Source organism: Castor canadensis, chromosome 2 (genome assembly GCF_047511655.1).
Source record: "Castor canadensis chromosome 2, mCasCan1.hap1v2, whole genome shotgun sequence".
NCBI lineage: Eukaryota > Metazoa > Chordata > Mammalia > Rodentia > Castoridae > Castor > Castor canadensis.
The window spans coordinates 201,849,290-201,867,684 of record NC_133387.1 but is presented as its reverse complement, the minus strand read 5'-3'; the positions used below and the strand labels follow the sequence as shown (position 1 = coordinate 201,867,684).

The 18,395-nt window shown below is 41.0% G+C and overlaps 1 protein-coding gene across 1 annotated transcript in view; it reads left to right on the top strand.

The window, feature by feature from the left end:
- Positions 1-18,395, top strand: part of Cep57 (centrosomal protein 57) — a 28,396-nt gene that overhangs the window by 346 nt on the left and 9,655 nt on the right. Inside the window, exons 2-5 of the mRNA XM_020184165.2 lie at positions 7,012-7,165; positions 16,342-16,521; positions 16,724-16,845; positions 17,612-17,728. Coding sequence (XP_020039754.2) covers positions 7,012-7,165; positions 16,342-16,521; positions 16,724-16,845; positions 17,612-17,728 — 573 coding nt within the window. The remainder of the gene's footprint in view (positions 1-7,011; positions 7,166-16,341; positions 16,522-16,723; positions 16,846-17,611; positions 17,729-18,395) is intronic.

Sequence of the window (18,395 nt, the reverse complement as noted above, 5' to 3'; positions counted from 1 at the left end):
CCCGGAGGCCGGCGGGGCGCCCGACGGGTCTAGGCTGCCCAGGCGTCCCTTTCGGGGCTGTCGGTCCGGCGCCCCGCGAAGCGGCCCTGGCCCGGTTCTTCCCGCTCTAAGCTCCGTTTCCAGCCTGGTGTCTGGGGTGCCGAGCATTGCGGGGCTCAGCTATGGCCCTTCCCCCATCGCGAGGAACCGTAGCCCCGGCCGAGTGGTGCAACGGCCGGCTCGGAAGCTCGCGGTCAGCTGTGGACCGCGTCCCTGCCTTCCCACGGACTGCAGCCTGGACGTGCAGCGTCGGACAGGCGTTGCCTTCGCCTCCACCAGGGTCACCCACCTGTGTCCATCGCCTTGGAGTGTCGAGCTCCTGGAAGACAAAGTGACGAAGCTGAAGTTGGATCCCAGTTGGAAATGCTCAGTGCCTGGCGGACTGCTGGACTGCAAAGTTGCACGGGTCCGTTGGGTGGAAACTGCTGCCCAGCAGCCGAGCAGTTAGGAGAAGCTGTGCATAACTAGAGAATTGCTTCCCAGCGCAGTTTGACAGGATGTTTGCTAGCAGTGCTTGGGTCGGCGACCGAAGGGTTCCCGAAGGAGAACCCGGAGCTGGCTGCATGCTGAAGGAACGTAACTGCTGGTCCCACAGTTAGGAAGAGAGTGCCGCAAGCATTCTGGGGTGCGCGAGGGTGCGCTCAGGAAACTTGGGGTGTTTGAAATGAGCAGAGTAATGCAGAGGTAAAGGGTGAGATGAATTGGAAAAGTCGGTAAAAAAAAAAAAAACGGGAAAAAATTCAATAGGGAAGAAGTCAGAACGTCAGGGTGATTTCATAGACACTAAGGGAGAGTTTAGGAATGCAGTCACCTTGGGGAAGTGATGAAGGAGAATAGAGTTACAAGTTTGCAGAGAGGCCAAGAGATTAAGACGTAGTGAGTGAAGCTATTGGAGATCATTCGGGATTAGATCAGTAAAAGGTAAAAGTAACTCAGAGCAAGTGTCAGTACATGGGAGATGTGATTAAACTTGAGAGAGGAGGACTGTTCCTTGCTCTCAAAACTTAGCACTTAGAGACCCCACAAGGAATGCTTAATGTTAAATTGAGCTGCACTGTGCCATGTCACCTAGCGGAGCTGTGCTAACCAGGATGTAGTCAACACTTAGTCCTTAGCAAAGCCTCAACAGAAATGCTAGAGTGTTCAGTAGGAAAGCACAAGTTTTCATGCACTAAGCTCAGCTTTACTGGACAGGACACTAAGAATATCTAAGACCCTTTACAAATCGAAGCATAGTGATCTTCTTAACTAACTTGACCTGCTACATCAAAATATGTTACTTGGCAGCTACTGCTTCTCAAAAAAAAAAAAAAAAAAGACCAAATTTAATTGGTTTTCCCAGACATCAGAAATGGTTCTGCTGAAAACGTAACAATCAGAAGTGAGGCTGCCTTTTCCAACAGAATTTAAGAAGCAGTTTATATTAACAAACGCTGGTCATAAGTAAGAGGATATACAAAGACTTGACATGACCTCAAAAGGCTACTTATTCCGAGTCCAGATTGTGACCAGTAACTACTCGTGTGTACTCTGTGTTAATAAACCCAACATGGAGCTAGGTAAAGCTAGTAACAGTAAATAGAGGCAAGCACTTTTAACAAGTACACGGGCAAATAACACAGCCATCAAGCAGATCTCAAGTGAACTACAGGGAAGCAAGCAGTAAGCTTCAACTTGTCTACTTAACGTATTCTTTCGTGCAAGGAGAGTAGCAACAGCAGGCAACATCTGAGTGTTTGCTGCTATCACCTCACTATCGTTGAGGACAGAAAAACAGTAGTGACTGGGTATAATGAAACATTCTAAATAGAAGTGCAGGCAGCATGGTATTGAAACAGGAATGTTTTTCTCATTGGTCTTGTGTTATTTTCCTATAATAGTATTGAACTCCTTCTTGTTACTTTGGACTTTACTTTTCCAGTTTGTCTAGCTTCTTATCCAGGCACTTTAACCAAACTGCTCAGTGGCTTTATGTTAATTTCCTTTATGAATTTTCTTTAGACATATCTTACGTCTTCTAACACTGCATTTAAGATTTTTAAGGAGAAGTGGGCTGGTGGAGGGCTCAGTTGGTAGAGTGCCTACCTAGCAAGCATGAAGCCCTGAGTTCAAACTCCAGTACTGCCAAAATAAGTAAATAAGTAAATTTAAGGCGCAGATAAGTACTTTCCTGACCTTTTTTAAAAAAACCTTTCTGCAGCTCCTCCTACTAGCAGTCCTTTTAGCTTACATAATATCTGGCAGGAAGTGTTACATTAGGGTTAGACTTAGTGCTTCCATTTTGGAATGAGCAGTGGTGTGCATGCTAAGTTAGGTCAGGAAATGGGAAGCCACGCATCTTGATGGTCTTGGGGTTCTTGGCTCTCTGCTGGAGGTCACGAATGATTCTGCTCTGGTGATCCTTACATGCTCCATGGCAAAGCTCCTGAAAGCAGCACATTTCCAGGTTGTTCTAAGGACCGTTGGGGGCACTCATCTACATGCATGTGGGAGACTAGCCTTTCATCAACGAAAACAACATATCCCAAACAGTGAAAGCAGAGGCCAGTACTAGAATCTAGCATAAGACTATAAAGAGATGGTGAGACAAAAAGAGAAGGGGGCAAGTCAGAAACCAGGATGTGGTTTACAGCTCACTGCTGTGGTTTAGGCCATTATTTTTTTCAAAAAATGAAAGCAGGAAAACGGTTGAGTAGATAGATACACCTGTGAGGGAGATGGCTTGACTGTGGAGCATGTGCGTCTTTGGCTTCAGTTAGCAATGCTGAGTTGTTTCCAAGGATACGGTGCATTCCCACCAGCAGTCCCCCGTATTTTGTGTGCTATTTAATGGGTAATATTGTCCCGCCCATAAACGTCTGCTAGATAGGGTGTGAAATGCTACCCTGTTCTTTTTCTGATTTGTTCTCCACTAATCACTGGGTGCTTCTTTTTCCCCTTCTGCCTGTACTGGCCTCTCATTTTTTCTTCTATGAAATGCCGGTTCATCTTTTGCCTGTTGTTCAGTTGGGTTGCCACTTCTTGTAGATTTATAGGCATTCTTTTAGGTAGTCTGGATGTTAATCTTTAAGCTTGTAGGACTATTCCAAATACAGGTTAGCTTTGATTTCTTTTACTAAGAGATTTTAACATAGTATTACAATATGCCTTTCCTTTTTTATGATTTGTTATTTGAGATATTTTTCCATCATCCCAAGACCTTGATATTTTTCTAAATTTTTCTCTGCAAATTTTAAAGTTGAAGCCTTTTAAATCCACAACTTACTTGGAATTAATCTGTCCAGTTTAATGTTTTAAGATTATACAAACGTGCCACACTACCTGTTGAAAACTCCTTTCCCTAATGGTTTACATCAATTTCACTATCTTTGTGGGTGCATCGCTGTGATCCGTCTCACTTGCAGTGTCTCTGTCAACACTGGCACTTGCTCTCAGTGATTCTCTTTTTTTATTTGGTTGGGAGGGGGGAGGAAGAGAGAAATGTTAGATATTGGTCTTCTGTTTTTCAATAGAAATTCTAGAATCTGCTTTTGGAATTTTGATTGAAATTTCATTGAGTTTAATTTGGGAATAACTGATTCTTTTAGGATATTGATTCTTATATTTGTGGACATTAATTTCTAGTAAACACATTTTCTCTTGATTTTGAAAAGAATGTGTCAAATTTTGCATCTTAAGTATGTTTGCCATTTTTGTTTGATAAACTTTCATGTTGCCGTAATTGTTCTTTGCTGGGTATGGAAGGTTTTGAATGTCCTTTACATTTGTTGATGAGCATATGGGCTTTTACTTTAACCATGTAGATTACACTAGAAGATGTCACAGTGATCATTGTGTTTTGCATTCCTAGAAGAACCTTACACTCACTGATCATGTTTTAGCTTTCCTATAGTGTTGGGTTTTCTAAATTTTTTGTTTAAGATGTTTAAACTTGTTTATGAGGAAATAGTGGCCTATAATTTTTCTTATGTTGTAATTTGGTTTTGATCATGGTTGCGTCATAAAATGAGTGGGTTACATTTTTTCTGTTTTTAAAGTGTTTGTGTAATACATTAAGGTCCTCTACCATAAGACCTTGACTTAGTTCCTCAGTTTTATTTCCTTCTGTTTCTGTACACAAACCCTTTTTCAGCTAAATTAATGTCTGTATTAACCTGGAAACAGTTCTTCATACCCCTTTCTAGTTTGCCTGTCAAACTATAAGACGGTCTACAAGAGCCAGGATTGATTTTAGCAGTATCTGAAAACTTCTTTTACAACATTGATTCAAAGCAATATTCGTTGAACGCATTTGGGTTTAATCTCCCTTGTGTCTAGTTTAGCAGTTCCTAGCTACTTTGCATTTAAAATTTACTCCATTTCTTAGCTGGGTTGCATGTTTCGCTTTAAAAGAAGGTGCAAAGTACACATTAAAAAGAAATAGTCCATTATTCTTAACACAGGGCCAAAAACATGTCCAAGGAGCATTTGAAGTATAAGTTCTTAGTAGGGTATTTGCTTTAACACTAAAGTCACTCGGAAAGATAGTGATCAGGTTGAACATTTTGCCTTTGATCCTGAAGATCTCTCCTAGAGTCACATCATTTTCTTTGAAAACACATTTATGAAATGTGAGCAGTCCTGGACTGGGGTGGGAAGATTAGTCTCCTTTCCTAGGGCTGCTTTCTGTGTTGTTTCTGTGATAGAAAGGAAACCAGAAGCTTTTGTTTCTCAGGTTTTAGTTACTGTTTTTGAAAAGGGCAATCTTTACAAAGCAGTTTTCCTATTTTTGCAGAAGAGTTGTTAAGACTTTCAGCAAACTTATTAAACAGATATTTGAGTTTTTTCATTGGCAATTAACTAGTGGGAATGACTACATCTTTCTGACAATTTTACACCAACTAGGTGTCCTATAGTCAATTCTGACACCACCCACATGAAACTCAGACCCCCTTCCCCCACATCAAGGGAGATGGACTTACAAGACTGCTTCAATAACCAGCCAGATGTCCTCGGTGTCTCCAAGACCAAGTCACCTGAATGTCTGTTCACCTGACTACAGATTAAGGGTTCCCATGACACTTGACTCAGTAATTCTCTAAAATGAATCAGAGTATTCAGGAAAGTTACACTTAAACAGTTATGGTTTTATTGTAAAGGGTCCAACTCAAAAATAGCTCAATGGAAGGTGTGAAGAAAGGGTTTCCATTAACTCTTCATCATACTACCCTCCGAGCATCTCAGTTTGTTCACCTCCAGAAGCTTCCATGACTCATTGAAGAGGTTTTTATTGCAGTTATTAGACACATTTGTTATATTGTTGCCATTGGGCTCAGTGTCAGCCCATCCTCTGCAGTGGAGAGATCACTAACTAGCTCTGAGAGCTCCTTCTGAGGTATGTGTAGGAGAGTAACTAAGAAGTGGTAACAGTTACCAAGATTCCTTTGCAGGAATGTATTTTGAAAGGCAGAGGCAAGTCTGAGTTGAAGGGAGTCCTAAAGCTCGGGAAAGGGTTTGTCTTTGCCCTTTTTAGGGTCTTTAATGGCACTGTGAAAAATGTGGGGAGAGAGAGGCATGATGAAATAGATGTGCCAGGGCAGGGGTTTATTTATAGGAACTGAGACTTTAAGTAGGTAAATGGAGGCAAGTCTGAGAAACTCATTGCATGTTTCAGGGTAGAGAAGGCAGGGTGTTTGAGAACAGATGTTGGTGCTTAGTAGGTTCTTTTGTGAGAACTAGTTTATTACTCCAGTTGATCACATAATGGAATTCCCCTGATTCTTTGGGGGGGGCGGGTAAGGGGAGGAAATCTATAGGTAAATCAGTAACTTCTTTGAATGTTAAGTGATAGGATTGTGGTTCTAGATATCCAGTGAAGACACAGTTCTCTGTGAAGGATTACATTTAAATGATGCCACGTGACAGTCTAGAGCTAGCGCTTTGACCACATTTTAAGAACTGACAGCTCACAGTGTCTTTCTGCTTAGCTTCAAAACTCGATGCCAGTTCAGAACCATTAGGCTTGGTAAGTAACAATCCTAGTCTTTGAGCACACATACCGCAGCATGGTTGGGTTTGACTTTTGAGGCTTGTCCCTAACTCTTTGCCTTCTCTTAGTTTTCATAGCAACAGTGTATGCTTTATATTTGCTTTTGTAAACTAGCTCAATTTGTATGTTTTTTAAACAGGAAAGTAGACTCTTCAGTTTTTAATACATATTAAATACAGCATATGTTTTGATAAGTTGTTATTGTAAATACTCATAAGACTTGAAAAGCCTAGCTTGCTTTAGCAGTTTGAAGCATGGTAGATGTCAGAGAATTTTCAGCAGTGGGCACACCTGTCATCCCACTCAGTCCTTGGCCTCTCCACCATCAGTCCTCTCTCTAGGTCTGTCAACAGGACAACTCCTACAAGCAGAACTCCAGAATAGGCTTCATGTCATGTGGAACATAATCCCAAACTTGACAGAATTCCATTCATGACAGATGATGTGTGTGGAAATAAAGTTTTATGTATGGTTGTTTGATAAGCTGTAGTGTTTCCTAATTATTTCCCTTTTTTTTCCTCTTAAGTATAAATTCTTTGAGGCAACGACATCCCTTATTTTCTATTTAGAGTTTTGGACACCGAATATAGAGGATAGAGTAACTCAGTTATCTGTAGCAGTTTCAGATTCTGTAAAAGATTGACTTTTCTGGAGGTATATTTCACAGCACATATTTTAAAGTATGATATTATTCATGGTACCACACTGTTGTGCACAGCATTTGTTTTTAGTGAGTATATGGCATATGGCTACATTTACACAAACATGAAATGCTTTAAACGTTACATTTCTCCACCTACACAATTGTTGAATTCTTCTGTGTATAGTCAGTGGACTGTTTTTCTGTTCTTTTGTCAAAAGAACATTTGGATAGTCCAGTACTCAGTCATGAGTGTTTGTGGCTCAAACTTTTGAAAGGTAATTTGTGCACTTTTGTTTTTCAGAACATCCTACCTGAACCATCAAAGTCTGAGGGAAGTGTGGCTCTCCATTCATCTCCCTATGTGTTGTACCCACCTGACAAGCCTTTCCTTAATAGTGACCTGCGACGCTCCCCAAATAAGCCCACACTTGCCTATCCAGAAAGCAACAGCAGAGGTATGAACCCCACCAGACATATTATTTGTGCCTACTTGCCACTTTAAAATTCTTATTTTCAACCTCCATTATTTTGAATTCCTATTTCCCTCTTCCTAATTTTAGCCCCCTCAAACATAACAGTTTTCCTTTGTTGTTTATGTTGATCGTTGAACCTCATCCAATCATAGAAGCCAAAGCATTTTGAGTCACCTGTGACTGGTTTGTTCTCTCCAACACAAGTCAGGAGCGAAGACTGTCTGCTTCTTTAATATCTCAAAAGTTCTATCTCCTTATGTTCTTACTACTTTGTCTCAGGTTCTCTTCATCGATCATCTGAATGTTCATAATACTCTGCCCAGTGACTCCTCATCACCAGTTGACAGTATTCTTGCCACTTGTCACAGCTACTATGTGTCACACTGTACAGGAAGGCTTCAGCACTTGCACGGCTCACGTAGTAACAGTGAAGTCTTAGATTTTTCCATGAGCCAGTCCCCTGTCTGCCAGCCTCTTTCTTGTTCTTCCCCCACTCATCTTTCTACTCTGAAATATATCATTGCTCCAACTTGCCATCTGTATTAGTTTTCCTGGTGCCTTAGCGAAGTGCCATGCACTTGGCTTTAAATAACACAGATTACTGTGTCGTAGTCTTCTGTAGAACAGGACCCTGGGAGGGCTGCTCTGGGTCCTTTGCTTGGGGTCTAGCAAGGCTCATCAAGGTGTTGAGTGGAGGCCTGGGGGAGATGTGCTTCCACACTCTTTCAGGTTCTTGTTCATGCTAAATTGAGGTTCCCTTGTCCATCTGCAGTCAGAGCCAGTTTTCTCCTAGAGGCTATCATTGTTCCTTCTCATGCTTTCCTTGTGGTCCCCTCTGACAATGATGGGTCAGGTCTCATATTCCTCCAGTCTCTGACTTCTCCTGGTGGTCCATTTCTCTAACTTCAGTTGGAAGAGAACAGTTTCTGCTCATGTTATTAGTTAGATTGGACCCACTCACATAATCAGGAATAATCTCGGTGTTAAGGTCTATAACATGAGCAACATCTCTAGAAGTCCTTTTGCCATGTAACACAAGGTATTCACCAGGGAGGGGTTCTGGAGGTTAGGTGTTGGGTCTCCCTTCTGCTGACCTCACTACAGTCACTGCTTGTACTCTTACTGAGATTCTCTTTTTGGAGGATTGTACTTATTCTTAAAGCAAAGCTTAATACATCATTTCCTCTGAGAAGCCTTTCTTTCCCTACATTCTCTAACACATACCTCTTGGTGCTCTCCCCAAGTGTCTTTTCTGAAGTCACTTGGTCCTTTGTTCAGATTTTGTAGCTTTTACTTTTATGGGTGTGAAGGAGATGGTAGTTTCAGTGTCTTAATGTAGGTATTGAAAGTAGGTATTGATATACAAACACACTATAAAAGTACAATTGGGCCTCTATATCTGGGTTGTGAATTCATGGATTCAACCAACTTAAGTCAAAAATATTTGAGAATAAAATGTGCGTCTGTAGTGAGCATATGTGTAGACATTTTTTTCTTTCTAAACAAAAGAGAATAACTTTGCATAGCACTTAGTTTTTTATGATAGGGATTATAAGTAATCTAAAGATGATTTAGAGTGTGTGGGAAGATGGATATGTTGGTTATATGCAAATCCTACACCATCCCATTGAGCAGATTGCGCATCTGTGGATTTTGGTGTCTAGGTAGGTGGAAGGGTCTTGTACTCACCTCCTGTGGACACGAAAGGACAGTTGTGGGTGGTCCACAGCACTGGCTCTGAAGACAGAGAAGCTCGTTCCTCTGGTTTCTCCTCTGCGTCTCCTTTTCCATCTTGTCTCGTTCTTTAAAATCACTAGTAATGTGATCAAGCAGTGAGCTTTATTGGTGACTTACTGGGGCAGAAACTTGCTGACTGCTCTGTAGGAAAGTTTGTCCCTTTAAGTTTTCATTCTTTAGTAATTTGCCCTCTGAAGTTTCTTTAAGTTGTCTTTTCATGAATATAAAGATCAGAACTAGGCATAATATTGCAGTGGAAGGATTAGTAGCTAATTCTTAGGTCTTGCATTCCCACAGAGTTAGAAGTCTCTTGTGTGGTTATTGTATTTTGGACTTATTTTTTAAATAAATCATTACTAAAGTTTAATGAAAGTCTTGCAGCTTCAGTTGTGTGTTTTTTGCTTTTTAAACCTATGTTACATTGTTTGAGTGTTAGATAGCCTTCATTATTTTAAATTGTTGAAAGTGTTTAAATGATGTAGTCTGATATGTAGCATCCTGTCATTTAAGCATTCAGTTAATTAACATGTTCTTTATCATCATCAATGTTGAGACACTATCTTTTTGGGCAGATGGTAGGGCTGGAGTTTGAGCTGTGGGCTTCTCACTTGCAAAGCAGGTACTCTACTGCTTCAGCTACACCTCTAGTCCATTTTGCTCTGGTTGTTTTGGAGATGGGAGTCTCCAAACTGTTTGCCAAGGTTGGCCTCAAGCCTTAATCTTCCTGATCTCAGCCTCTCAAATAGCTAGGACTATAGTTGTGAGCCACTGGGACCTGGAGAAACTCAGTATCTTAAAAGGAAGTTTGGATGAGTATTGCAGTTCTTAAGACGCCAGACTACTGAAATTTATTTCTGCAAGCACTTTTGAGCCCCCATTGTGGGCCAGAATTTACATTGGTAACTATATGATATTGTTATCTCCCTCGTATTTTTCTATATGGATAGTTTCTAAAATTTGATTCAAAATTTTTTCAGACACATAAAATGTGTTTCCCAGTTGAAACTAAAAACATCCTGAAGTAAAAATGCCTTTTAGCCTATTGCATGGGTAAACCCTCATTGGCTAAATACAGCTTAAAAAATGAAACACAGCAGCATCCCAAATAAATCCAATTACATTTCATTTAACCTTCACAAAATGTATAAGACAGGCATATTTAAAATTTACAGATAAAGAAACATTTCAGGTGATTGATTACTCAAACATAGTCCCAAAACCATCTTCTCTTCCAGTTTTGCAGGTGATTCAGCAGACCCCCACATGGTTCTTGACTACATTTGGTCTTGAATACTCTGTGTGACTCTTTTCTTTGCATAGAGTGAATCCTTTTTCATGTTGCTCTGCTTTCCCTTAGTTACGACTTCATATGTTTTCATAACTGTATTTTCACTTCAGCTGTGTGATTATCTGCTTGGAAATGAAGAGACAGCTAAACTGTGTTTCTTGTGATTTTTGTTCTCATTTGTTTTGAACTTTAGCTGTGACCAGTCATTCCAAAACCCTCAGTATAACCTGTTTGTTATGTGCAGCTTGCACTGCAGATGGTGGTGCTGTGGAGACGGGTGTGCATTTGAAGTAACACAGCTCACCACCAATCAGTTGATGTGCTCTGGCAGGCCAGTGCTTTCCAACACCTTCATACCAGGCACATATGGAATTGATGCCGTTTATGTGCAGCCAGACACCTGCTGGAATTGCTGGCAAGCTGGCTTGGGGCTTTTACCATTCAAGAGCTCTTTTTGGCCTCCTTAAGTGCTGAGAGAAAAACACATCTTGGCATACCTACTAGAAGCTTGTGGGAAACTTGTGAAGTGTAATGTTGTCACCAGTGGAAGGAGGAGTTAAATTTTACCTGCTGTGTTAGGCATTGATAACAATTTATTGTCTGTTTTTCTAATTTAATTGCATTTTCCAAATTAAAAACACAGAATGAAGAGTGGCAGTGTTACACCATACTTTGCAAATCTCCTCAATTTCTAGCCTAAGAGAAGAGAGCCGAATGCTCATATGTACTTTTGCATGCTATTTTGAAATAAGTTGTTTTGATTAAAGTGTATAAAAACTAGCCCCACACAGCAGTTGCAAATGGAGACATATTTTAATAGCCTTTTTCCCCAATTTGTGGATGTTCTTCCTTAATACTATACTAACCTTGAGAAGTGGGTAGTCGCGTTGTGGAGTATGAGAACATCAGGAATTTTTTGCTGCTTTGAGACAGCGCTGTAGCCCAGGCTAGCCCCAAGTTCTCCTGCCTCAGCTTCCTAAGGGCTGGGATTACAGGTGTGCAACTGACTACACTTGTGGTCATCAGTGAGTATTTCATAATCTGCTTTGGGGAACCTTACGACCACCTACCTGTGTGACTGGAGATACCTAGAGGGCTCATAGGATCCAGAACTAGTTGTAAAGTAAACAAGTATTGAAATGACCCAAGTGTTGTATGCACATATGAATAATAAAACAATAAAAAAAAAAAAAAACAAGTATCCCTGGAGAAAGACACACAAGTAGAACCTGGAGAAACCTAGATGTAGGTTTAAGATTCTCTCTGGGGTCACACTTCTTCCCCCACAACACATGTGAAGTGTTTTTACCAAGGAAAGCAAACTTACAACCGAGACTAGGGTTTTTAATGGAGACTGGTCACACTTTGTATCTGCACAACCAGTCACAATTACTGATTTCCAGCTTCCCAGAAGGAAAACTGAGATTAATTATAAATCATACTATTTGCACAAACAATCCAGACAGACAGGTGTAGTAGGATTCAGTGCCCTAGCCATACAGAATAACTTCAGCTAGTAACATGGGAAGCATTTCACTAGTCTGATTCCCAGGAGTTAGTCAAGCCAAAGGTTTGCTGTGCTGGTTATCTCCTTCGTTTGTATCACAGCACTGACATCCATTCTTTTTGCCTGAGCTTTGAATGACCACCCATTTGTAATTTTCATATTGATATGCTGGCATATGCAGATGTTCTAATCTTAACAAATTTCATTGTACAACACCACAACATACTTTTGAAATATCACTGGTCTTGGAAGAAGAGTCTATTGGGAAATTAGAAAGTTCACAGTATAGGACCGGGTTCTCAGAATTCTAACTTTAGCTGAAGTTTTGTCATTAGCAGCAGTTACTGTCGGGTATTTGAAAAGCAGACTCACTCCATTCACTTCTGAGGAAGTAACTGCTCTGCTCGATGTCCTGCTGAAGAGCCCTAGTTTATCAGTAAAAGTAAAAGTGGCATTCTGTAAAGGAAATGGTGCTGGTTCAGCTCACCATAAACACTCCTGCAGGTCCTCGTCAACACCATTGTCTTTTGGTATATACTTTATGCAGTCAGTGTGTACAGACAGCCCATTTTGTTAAGCATTAATAAGATGTGAATTTTTCTGCCTCATCAGGAACATAGTGGCTGCATTTATCCTTGATGGAAATATGTGGCAGTGAATACCATACTTAAAATGGGTTAAATATCACTGACTTGATTTGAGCTGAAGTTAGGTTTCACTTTGCATTGCTTTTATACCATCACTGCAGGTGTCACCACAGTGAGAACAGCAAATGGAGTTTTACTAGTGTTATGAAAGTAGTGTTGACCTCAGTACACAGTGGGGAGAGCTTGTGACCCCACTCCACACACCCACACTCCACGCTTTGAGAAGCCCGACGGTAATTGCTCTTCATCCTTCACCTCGTGTCCCCTTCCTCTGCCCGCCCACACCACAGTCGCCCCCTCCCTCTCCTTGCTTAGTGCCTTGCACATCAGGTGTGGTCTGTAAATGTTGGGTGAACTGCAGTTCGCATCACACACAAACCCAGCAGTGGTAACCAGGAAAGGGTTTTTATATTTTCATGTGGGCAGTGGGGAAGATGGAGAATTCTTGAGTCCAGGGTTTCTATCTAGTGTACATGATTAGTGATTAATTTAGCTTACAGTAGAGATATAGCATTTTAAGGACTGATAATGTAATTAGGGCCATATCAGCTTGAGGTGCCTATGAGTTAGATGGAGCTGAATAGAAAGCAGATGAGAACCTGACATGTATGGAGAACACTACACTAATGAACTTGCGAATCCTGAAGGAGGTCTGGAAAATACCATGGTTGAAGTAGTGAACTTAAAAAGCAGAGATGAAAAGGTAGAGAGCCATCAGAACAACAGCACTGGGGAGGCTTGCACAAGGTGGCACATTGCCTGCAATCCAGCTACACAGGAAGCACAGAGAGGATCACCGTCCAAGGCTAGCCCCTGGCAAAGTGAGAGACTGTATCTGAAAAAAATAAAAGGAAAAAGACCCAAGCTAAACACTGAAAGTGCTGATGACATGGCTCAAATGGTAGTCCTTAAGCACACAGCTGAGTTCAGACCCCAGTACTGCCAGAAAATTTGACCTCTACAGAATTATAGTTTCTTCCTGCCTTGATCTGCAACAGACATGTATTGGTATACTGATAATAGTATTCAAGGCAATAAATTGACCCAACTCCATCACTAACAAGAAGTGACATTGAAATATCCTAGACTTACTGTGCCCCAAGCACTGCATTCTTTGGGATAAATGACAGAGTGGTCTTGAAATGCAGGTTCTCTTTTCCTCATACTTTTAGAAGTCACTTAGAGCAGTTTCCAAGCTTTTCCTCTGAGAATCACCTAGGGATCCTGAATCCCTGGCTTTCATTCAGAATAATGTTTAGGTCAGGTGCAGTGGCTCAAGCCTGTAATCCTAGCTACTTGGGAGGATCTCTGTTCAAGGACAGCCCCAGCCAAAATTAGCAATACCCCCTCCCCCGCCCCACCCCCAATCTCGATCGACCCATGGCTGGTCACAGTGACACACACCTCTCATCCCGGATGTGTGGGAAGCACCAATAGGATTGAGGCCCAGGCCAGCCTGGACATAACGTGGAGCCCTATCAAAAAGGACTGGCAGAGTGAGTGAAGTGGCAAAGCACTGCCTGGCAAGCACGAGGCCCTGAGCTCAAGTGTGTGTTCTCAGAGATGCCATTCAGGTACTTTCCTTCTATGTGGGCCATGTCATGGTGAGGCTTAGATTTGCTGAGTAGATGAGAGTTAAGAAAAGGACTGCTGCTCCCAGAAGCCTGGACTGCAGGCACATGCCACATGGCCTGCTGTCTCAGTACAGTGCATTGAAATGCCTGACGGCCACAGTGGCACACTGCACTGTCCTCCACTGTGAAGGAAATCTTGTCCCAAGGAGCTCAGTCTTCAGGATAGCTGAGCAAGATTCAGGGCAAATCGAGCACCTGCCCTCACATGCGGTTCCACAGGCATTTGCGCTCTCATGCCCGCTTAACCAAAGTGAGTGTTTCAGAAGTACTGCGGCAAATGCAGGATAAACCCAGTATGTGCCACAGAGAGAAAGGAGCAGTGCTGTGTTCAAGCATGTTGCTTTGTTTCTCTTCACTGGTTATTTAGGGGTCCACTGCTCCTTCTGGAAATCTGTTACCTATTATTCCTCTTCTGAGTGTATGACATTTTAAATCCGAGTCTCTTGCTCAGTTCCACCTGAGTCTTGAGATAACTATAAATGGACAGTGGATCATGAACTCACGATCTTACCTAAGAGGAAAAAAAAGCTTAAGATCCATCACTGGTCACTCAGAATGTCAGAGCTTAAGAAAGCAAGGAATTTTATAAAAGGGAACGAAGGGAAACTAAGAACATGTTGATGATAGCTCTTGAAATAAACCTATAAGGGTATAAAATGTAAATTAATACACAAAAAACTAGAAAATACAGGACAAAGTAAAAGTTACCGTATTTCTTCTTCTATTAGCTCTGCTGCGTAAAGGTTTCATTTTTTTCACACATGCACATGTATGTATTTGTATAATTTTAAATATGTAATTTGTGGTAGAATGAAACCATTGTATCTTTCTGATAATAGATTTATTTTTTTAAAAAGAGCTTAGACTAAAGGTGCAGTTAGTAAAAACTGGGTTAACTAAGAGAAGCACTCCAAATGAATTAGCTTTGGTAAGGAGGAATCATTCTGGTTCATAACTTGTGAGGGAGGCTGGGACAGCCAAGTCAGGCAAGCAGGTGCACAGTTAGCCTTGAAGAATGGCAGGACCAGGGATTCAGAAGCACCCAGCACTTAGTTTCTGGGTTTTTATTTATTTTTTCTTCTTTCCTACTTTTCCCTAACTTCATTTTCTCTTGCTGTGAGCCAGTTTCTTCCACTCAGCAGGAAACATGGCCACTAAAAGCATTTTTACATTGAACTAATTCTGGCTTCAACTTTTTGGACAGAACTCCCAAAATAACAGCCATTGTCTGGGCTTTTCTTGGGTGTCTACTGTATGTCAACTAGGCAGACTTTTAAAAGGAGGGAAAAAGGAATAAAGAGTTTTAGCCCTATTACAGAAAGGAGAGATTCCTGGGCAGACAGCTCCAAAGATACATACTTATATCTTTGTGTTACTTTGTATGTTTTACACAGTAAAATATAATAAAAATATATAATAATAAATGCACTTCAGTGAGTCAAAAAGAGCTAAAGTTCTATTAATGGGCATTAATTTATTAAATATTTAATTTCATATTAAAGGACATTAATTTTATCTGGACTCTTGTTTTGCTCTTGTTTGTCACAGGGTCTTGAAAGTAGCCCAGGCTGGCCTCAAACTTGAGATCCTCCTGCCTCACACTCCCAAGTGCTGAGATTATGGCTGTGCCCCACAATGCTCAGCTTAAAATGCAAATGTTTTTAAAATGGTAACTTAATTCTTCAGTTTTCAGTTTTTAATTATCAGAAGCAAATACTAGATTTATTTTGCACATGTAGAAAAAGGTTTCTCTTTGTTGTATTTTCCTATGTTTTCTCTCTCCTTTTTTGGCAGTACACTGAAGGCCTTACACTTGTGCCACATTCCCAGCCCTTTCTGCGGTAGTTATTTCAAATAGAGTCTCAACTTTTATGCTGGGCTGGCCTCGGCTGAGATCCTCCTACTTGAGTTCCCTGCATAGCTGGGATAACAGGTGTGCGCCACCATGCGCAAAGATCTCACAAACTTTTTCCCTAAGCTGGCTTCAATATGAGGTTCTTCTGATGTCCACTTGCTCAGTAGCTAGGATAATATGCGTGACCCCCCATGCCCAGAGAGCCAGGTTTCTTTTTTGTTTCTTACTGTGCCATTTTTAAAATCTTTGATTGTTTTTTTAAACTGGAGTAGCTAGAACATTTCAGAGACTCAAAAGATGGCTTAATGGATTTTTTAAAATTATGAAGTAACAATTAACATTTTATTTTTCCCAAAAATGATCCTCCACCAGAAAAAGCCATCAGTTTTTCAAATTACCTTGTCAGTGACTTTTCTCCTGTGTATTGTTATCTTGTAGTCAGTGAACGTACCTCTGTGTACTATTACAGTATGTGTTTTATATTCGGCAGCCATATTTTCTGCCTTGAAGAATCTTCAAGATAAGATTCGGCGCTTGGAACTTGAAAGGATTCAGGCAGAAGAAAGTGTGAAGACCTTGTCCAGAGAGACGATTGAGTATAAGAAGGTGCTGGATGAACAGATACAAGAGAGAGAGAACTGCAAGAACGAGGAGTCAAAGCACAACCAAGGTTTGTTGATCAGTCTTGGTGATCAGTCTCCTCAGGTATCACAACGTCACATTGCAGTAGGTGCACTGTGAGGAGCGATGTCGTGCATTCTGACTGTTTGACTAGCACCAAGGAAGAAACATAACTGCTTATGTTGTATGTGCAGTACTCAAACCTGTTCTACTGATGAGCTGACTTCTCCTTCTTTACGTATTCATTTTAGAGCTAGCGTCCCAGTTGTTAGCTGCAGAAAGTAAGTGCAATCTTTTAGAAAAGCAGCTGGAGTACATGCGAAATATGATAAAGCATGCAGAAATGGAGAGGACATCTGTCCTGGAGAAGCAGGTATGTGACCTCACAGAGCCACACTCGAGAAAAATAGGGACCTTTTAGTTACAGTATAAATAGAGTTGGAAATAGCTGTTAAAGTGAGTAGAAAGAATGAATAGTTCATACTAATTCATGATAAACTTACAGGTTTTTATTTTTTATCATAATGAACTTCTTAATGTGATTAGCTATTGAAGTAGACTTATACATGAAGAAGTAGTGATTACACGTTCAGACACTCAGTGTTTGACTTTTTCTCTGAAGATCTTCATTTAGTACGTTTCTGCTTCTTCAATCTAGTTCACTGGTTCACCCTAAAACTGACCTTAAACGAACATAGAAAACAGCCATTCCAAATCTTTAACTCTAAAACTGTAGAGAAGAAGTATATCTTAAATAGACTGCAAAGGGTGTGTAAAAGATAAATACAACACCCCTAATTAGTGTCCTAATTTGTGGATTAACTACTTGACAGGTCCGGGAGTTGGAAGTATTTGCATATTTATACCTGTAATGTAATTTGTCCAACAAGTCGCTGCTCTCCCTGACCGTTGAGACATTCTCCTTATATAAGGTCTCATGTTACATGGTAAGAACAGTGTTCCACTTAACCAGTCATTTATCAGTGTCCAGGTTTTCATCTTACTTTTACATTCCTACTTCTCCATATCTAAGTAGCTCTCTGAAAGGCCGATAGCATACAGTGTATTTTCAGATATTATCAGTGCTATTTTTCAGTGTCTGATTATTAAGTCATGCTGTGTTTGATCTTATTTCACAGGTTTCCTTAGAAAGAGAGCGACAGCATGACCAGACACATGTTCAGAGTCAACTTGACAAGCTGGACCTCCTTGAACAGGAGTACAGCAAACTCACTGCCATGCAGGCCCTTGCAGAGGTCAGTACAGCAAACTCAACCTCCTGCAGGCCCTTGCAGAAGTCAATACAGCAAACTTGCCACCATGCAGGCCCTCGCAGAGGTCAGTGTAGCAAACTCACTGCCACACAGGCCCTCGCAGCGGTCAGGGGACATGTCTGACACTCATCGATGTGTGATTTATAAAAATTTGTTTTAGGTCACTAAAGATTTATACCAGTAAGGATGATCTTCCAGCAGAGAAATAAGTGGGAGGGTTGGTTTTTTTTCAAAATTTGGAGAAGAATGTTCACATTTTACAATTTTGGTGGGCATAGAGAATTCTTTTTCAGAATATTGAAAGATTAAATGTTTTGAGATCCTTAAGGCTTGCATCATTTGATTTCAGTTGTTCTCTGAACTGATTTCTGGTGTAATTGTGTTTCACTTGGTAGGCATTTAATACTACTGCGTAGAGTTCCATGTTATACCTCCTGGTAACCAATTGCCTTTGCCTTCACACAAGCTGTGTCTTTGGCCATAGATTTACCCTCTCTGTTACTCAGGAGTGATGTTAGTGATTGTAGGGGCTGCAGGTGCTGGCAGGGTCAGGCCCAGAGCCACTGCTGCAGTGCAGGGGCCAGCTCTGCTGCCTGTGCCTACAGTTGCAGCCTGTTCCTATGTTGTTGCACTAAATTCTACACAGAGA